This window comes from Festucalex cinctus, chromosome 3 (genome assembly GCF_051991245.1).
Source record: "Festucalex cinctus isolate MCC-2025b chromosome 3, RoL_Fcin_1.0, whole genome shotgun sequence".
Lineage (NCBI taxonomy): Eukaryota > Metazoa > Chordata > Actinopteri > Syngnathiformes > Syngnathidae > Festucalex > Festucalex cinctus.
The window spans coordinates 8,228,508-8,235,169 of NC_135413.1; the positions used below are offsets into that span (position 1 = coordinate 8,228,508).

The following is a 6,662-nucleotide window of genomic DNA, read 5'->3' on the forward strand; positions in this document are numbered from 1 at the left end:
ACATAAGAATACTGTAAGCTTTTTTTTTTTTTTGAGGAAAAAAATAAAAATAAAATAAAAAATAAATAGCAAAAGCTTATAGTGAACGTGTACGCAAAGGTGCACACCTCGCTGGGTCCTTTCAAGTGAATGAGAGTGAGTCCCGTCAGTCAATATATCCCCTTTTTTTGTCTCTATTGTAGACCACATCCTCTTTCTGTAGCAAACTGTGTTCCACCATGAAAGACAGCCATAAAGAGGAAGATGTGGATATATTGAAATAGAATTTTGTAATGTGTTAATTAGTATGAAATATAGCACTCTATAATACACACACAGTAACAGCATCTAACGCAAATGTAGGCACACATATGGAAAGTCATTTAGCATTTATTCAATATCCCTGCTAACTAGCTTGATGTCCATGTACTAGAATGCTCTTTGTCTCCACTCGTAAGACAAGACACCAGTAGAACAACTCTCTAACTCAGGGTTGGGCAATCACGGTTTTGAAGACTGGTGTCCTACAGGTTTTAGATGTTTCTCTTCTCCAACACACCTGATCATGTCATTAGCAAGCTCTGTAGAAGCCTGATATCTATCGTGAGCATTAGATACAGGTGTGTTAGAGGGGAGAAACATCTAAAACCTGCAGGACTCCAGCCCACAAGGTCCAGGATTGCCCACTACTGGCTCTAACTTGTTAAAAAAATAAAAATAAATAAAAAAAATACTGTAGGCCATTTCTGCACTCTAGTGTTCTACTTCATGATGCTAGCGACGTAAAACTGTACAAGTCCTGACATCTGTCTGCTACTAGTTCTACTAAAACACTCAAAAACTTACATATGTGAACACGCACTAAAGAAACTAATATTAGCAAACTAGAAAAGACATGCTGTCGAATCGGTATTCATGTGCCTTTAAGAGGCGGTGCTTGGTGACTTGCATGTGATGTCGGCCAATCTGTATATGATTTGTCTAGATGTTAACTAGAAGTTTATAATATCACTAGTACCGCAGATTTGTTAACTATTTGAACAAAGATGAATAAATCAACTTAATTGATATCCAAGTCAAACTGGGCAAAACAGTACTAGCACCCTGAATTGCCTTACTAGGGAGAACTAAGAGCGTACTAGTACATGGACCTTAAGCTAGATGTTAGATATTGAACACATTCTCAAATGTTGTATAAGAAGCAAAGCGTAGGATGCTTAAAAAACATGACAAAAGCAGGCAGTGTCTTTGGGTGTTTCACAGTGAGATTTCACACACTACACACAATTACACACTACACTACACACGCATTCAAATGCAAACAATGACAAAGCTTGACATAATCACAGTGCTTCACTCATTTATGACAGCAGATGTATAATTCAAAAATCTGCATGAAAGATTCACAAGGTGCAGTACATTGTTTAATCTGCCTCCCACTTCCCTAGTTTACACATTTACACGCACACGCACGCACGTCTCACTTGGTACAACAGCAGGGGGTTTAATCATCACACACAACTTAAAGGGTGAAAGGGAAACCACTTACACACTACTTCAGTAGAAGTAAAGCTACACTGTTGAGTTGAGATAAGAGTGACCCAGCATACAAGTTTTTTGAGATGCGAGCTATCATTCGGCCAATTTTTTCCCTTGGACTTGCGAGCGCTAATTTGAGTGCTGTATGGTGGTGAATTCAGTTTAACTCACTTCACAATAAACAGCTGTTCATATATAAAACAAAGACAATTACATGTTGTGAATTCAAAAACAATATTGCTTATGAAGAAGCCTGCTTACCCTGATGCTAACAAACAATGCAAAACCCCACTGACATTCTAATAGTTTCTGTTTCGGAATCAACAACAGAAAGAGTGGAGCAATACATGTAGACTGCAGATAATATGACAATTCTCATAGGCATATATTCTTTATCCTTTGGGAAAAATGATAAATATTACAGTAGCAGTAGAAGAAGTCTCGTCTTCGTTTCTATCTGCACAGTATCACACTGCCTCTTGGTGACCAAGTTGGGCACAACAGAAGCATTGAATCATGACACACAAATTCAAGTACATTAGAGAGTGCTATAAAAAAATAAAAAATAAATAAATAAAAGTTTGTTTTAGTCAGGGTTGGAACGGATTGATGGCATTCTCATTAATATCAATGGGGAAAGATAATTTGATATATGAATGTTTTCAAGTGGAAGTAAAACCTAAACATTTCTTCACATAAATATGTTGCACGAGCCCCCACTACCGTAAACACGGTATTCTGATTACTATTGCATTTGTGAAATATGAGGAGAGCCATTTTGCCACTTGCTGTCGACTGAAAATGACATCACAGTTGTTCAAGGCTCAGCTAAAAACCACGGTGTAGCTTCAGAAAGGAGGTGAGCTGTGATTGCTCATCCCACTTGTCCTCACTTACAGTTGGAACACGTGAAAACATCCGCCAATGAGCTTATATTGTCATTAATGTGTTTGTCATATTAGAACATCAACACTACCAATCTGGGTGATGATAAGGAACTCGTTCTACTTTCCCCTCCCCTACAATTCTTTTCTTTAATATCTTAGAGAATAATGTAAAGAGACGTACAATATAATCCGCTTCCTGAAACTACAATTAAATATTCCTTTCTCTCTCACCCTCTCACTCAAGAAAACGAAGACTTATGTTATAAAATGTGAGACATAAGATATAGCGGGTCGCACTGTACTTGTTCGCTGTCGTTGACTTCAACCACTCTACTTCATTAGAAGACACCATTAAATTTGGACAAGTTCTTAAAGGGATACTTCATTCATTGAACAATTTTCAGCAGTGAAGAGTTCATATTTTGTCCAGAATCAATTTGGTAACTTCATTATTTTTTATGTACAATTAATACATTTAAAAAAATATTTTTTTTACTTGCTGTCGACTGATGATGACGACATCACCTGTACTGAGGAAGTAGGTAACTGCCAATCATGGCTCACCTGTTTTCTGGGTTTGGTCAGTAAACTGAGCCATGATTGGTCGTTACCTACTTTCCTTAGCACAGGTGATGTCATCATCAGTCGACAGCAAGTAGCAAAATTACTTTTTAAAGGTACTAGTTGGACATGAAAAATAATAATGAAGTTACCACATTAATTATTGACAAAATATTAACTTTTTACTGCTGATAATGGCTAAATGAGTCAAGTATCCCTTTAATTTCCCAGTTGAATCTTAATGATCAAATCCAGACAGTATGATGGAAGGCGATTCTGCTGTGTGTCATTCTCGTTTCAGATTCTGGCACATGCAATTTATTAACAACTGAGTCCAGAAAAATGACTCCTTTGAATTCAGCAGAGTGGCTCTTAAATGCAGATGTCTATTACAGAGCACTAGCTTCCTTTCTACAGCAAGCCAATGTCACATGGCTGTCAATGGTTTCCCACGACTGCCTTCAACTACTTGATGACATTTCTGCATAGTAGTCAAACAAATACATCTTATTAGTGAGGCAAAGCTATCCATTACTATTTTATATCTTAGCGTTATTAGTACTACTAGTGAAGCACTATACATATAAAGTAGAATTTTATAACGTCACCATTAATACTAGTAGCACGCAGCTGTCAACTACTTCTAGTAAACAGTTTTAACCTATTAGTACCTTGTACTGTTGTCCTACTAATATGCAGAAATCTCATACAGTAGTAAAAGGTAATGGTGAGGATAAAGGTACATTAGTACATGAAGATCAAGCTGGATATCAAATAAATTCTCAAATGGTTTTATTTAGGGATGTTTGATACCACTTTTTTTCCCCAAGCAGATACCAGTACAAATACTCAACTCTTTAGCAGTCTCGATACCACCACCACCACTACTACAGTACTGCTATTACATAAAATTCACCCCCAAAAGAAGAACTTTAATTTTAAAGAAAGACCTATTTATCCCAATATTGTATTTTCTTTAAAATGTCATGAAATTAATGGCAATTTTATATTCTTCTAATGTCTAATTTTTAGTTCCTGATTGTAAAATGGTCCAAAGATCACCGTCACGAGTACTGATACAATACTTTGAACTAAAGCCTGATACTAGCCCAATATCGATACCTGGTATGGCTACTCGCCCTTCCTGAGCTTTATGGAAATCCCTTTCAGCAATTTTTATTATATCCAACATGTACTATGTCCTAGTACACTTTATGTCCGCACAAGTAAGGCAATATTAAAAAAAAAAAAAAGACTGTCTTACTAGCAACATTTTTATCCACTACTGTATGACATTTCTATACACTAGTAGGACAACTTCAAGTTACTACTACGGTAAAAGTACTAGTGAGCATTTTGGCGCTACTGGTAGAAGGCTACTAGTGCCTACTAGTTGGGCTTAGTAATGTTACTAGTGCAGCACAGTAGTTTGCTAGTAAGTTTTAACTGCATATTTGTGCGCCAAAAGTGGCACTAGTACTGAAATATCACTAGTGCACTGAACTGTCTTAACTGTGGAGGAAAAAAGACCAGACTAGTACATACTGTAGATATCATATAAATGCTCAAAGGACTTTCCATAAAGCTAAACTAGATAATACTAGTACTAACAGTGACATTATTAAATTTGAAAAATTTAAAATTAGTACAGTTGTGCAGTCACAGCTGTCCAAAGTTGTCCTACCATGCAGAAATCCGTGGGGGAATGACCTAATCATTCCACCAGTGTACTCTCGTCATTCTACTAGTGTGCTGAACACCGTAAGTGTCCCAAGAAGAAGAGCTAGACGTACCTGGGAGGTAGAAGTGTGGCGCCTTTAATCCGAACATGCCTCCGCTCCGACTGGAAGTGGTGGGGGTCAGATTAAAGAGCTCGTCGTTGGCTGTTTGTCATCCACCCCTGCCCCTACGCCTCTTCTCGCTTTGGGGGTGTCACGGGGTCGGCGAGGAGGTCAGAGGAGGTGAGAGGTCAGCCTCTGTCTACTCCCCTTTGCCCCTGGTAGACTCAACCTGCGTGGAGCCAAAAGAAGGTGGGGGACTACTGACGAACTCCGGGCTGAGAACAAGCGGCTGTGTTATCATTCCTCCCTTAGACTGTCCGTGAGGAAGAGAAGATGGATGAAGAGGAAAAGAAAGTGAAGAAGCTTCTACACGGTTTGGTCGTTCCTCTCTATTCATTCAGCAGCTTCTTGCTTCTTCATCCCGCTTTTCTCCCGGCTCCTATCTTTATCCTCTTCTTCATCCTCCTTCCTTTTGACTGTTCGGCCCCACGAGTGACTGCTTAGCTCAGCGGGCACCCAAGAAGAGGAGGAGGAAGAGAAAAGAGAGGGGAAAAAGAGGAGGAGAATCACGAGACAGACCAGTGAGGGAGAGATGAATGAGTTTGTGTGTCTGGAAGATGAGGAATGATGCTGCTGAGTGTGTGTGAGTGTAAAAGCGGTTGGGTGAGAGGAAGAGGAAGCGAGGCGAGCGAGAGAGGGTGTTGATGCACTTCTCATTATCAGTAGATTGGACTGGTGCCTGAGTGACAGCTGATTCATCATGGGAGAGGGAGAAAGAGAGAGTGTGTGTATCAGTCCACCTCTCCCATCTTCTTCTTCTCTTTCCGCTTCTTTCTCAACCTGCAGTCTGTTGCTGCTTTTGATCGCATGGATGGGACCTGCAAAACAAACAGTGTCACACACTCCCATTGGTAGACAGGCCCCATACTGTATGGCACATCCAGTTAGTAAGGCTTTCTGTCAATTAGAGTCCACTCGGACCTCAGATCCCATCTACCGCCAATGGGACTCCATTTTATCAGCATCAGACACATGGCGTCACGAGGCGGTTGGTGGAGAAGGTGGTTCCATGCGAGGCAGCAGAACCACTCTGTCACTGTCCCCACCTCCACCTTCTTCAACGGATTATTTTCTTAGCACCTCTTATCTACCTTCTTTGTGTCCTTTTAACAGTGGAAGTCAACCGCCAAAAAATATTTACAATTCAGCCCCACTAGTCTGAACACAGTATTCCGATTAATATGGTGTTTGTGTTTTTGTTTTGTTGTTGTTGTTTTGTTTGTTTTGTTGTTGTTTTTTTTGCTATTTGCTGTCAAGTGAAGATGACATCACGGTTGCACAGTGCTCAGCTAACAACCAACCATGGCTCGGCTAACGTCACTTGAGCAAACTCAGAAAACAAGTAAGCCATGGAAGTAATAAGAAGTAGGCCTACTGATTCGATTGATGTACTCAAGTAAATGTACAAAAACAAAAAAATTTAAACATGTTAACTATCCGTGTAAATGGAAAGAAGCAATAACTCATCCATTTAATATTACTCTACTACTTTTTTTTTTAAGACAAGTATCTGTATTCTACTTAGTGTGAGTACTTTTGCTGTTTCTAACAATTAATAAAGGTTTTATAATAACCAGTGGTGAGTAGATTATGTTTGTTTCCATGACTTCCTTTGACAACAATTTGCGTTATTTTCTTCCATGTCAATTTCCTGTGCTGGTTTAAAATAGCCATGTGTCCCAATACTTTTGTCCATACAGCAGTACTGGGTTTGATAAGCAGTTGTGGGAGCAGTTGCAACAACACGTTAGCCAACCACAAACTGACTTTGGGGGCCCAGTGTGAAGGGGAGATAAAGCAAAAGGAGGAAACTGTGAAGAGCTGAATAAAGCTGTGGTGCGGAGGAGGCAGAAGT

The 6,662-nt window shown here is 39.4% G+C and overlaps 1 protein-coding gene across 2 annotated transcripts in view; it reads right to left on the reverse strand.

The window, feature by feature from the left end:
- LOC144015557 (genetic suppressor element 1-like) overlaps positions 1-5,422 on the reverse strand; it is an 84,946-nt gene extending 79,524 nt beyond the window's left edge. For both annotated transcript variants that reach the window (XM_077515651.1, XM_077515650.1), the window contains exon 1: positions 4,760-5,422. In XM_077515651.1, coding sequence (XP_077371777.1) covers positions 4,760-4,796 — 37 coding nt within the window. In that variant the 5' untranslated portion in view covers positions 4,797-5,422. The remainder of the gene's footprint in view (positions 1-4,759) is intronic.
- Positions 5,423-6,662: the final 1,240 nt, after the last annotated feature.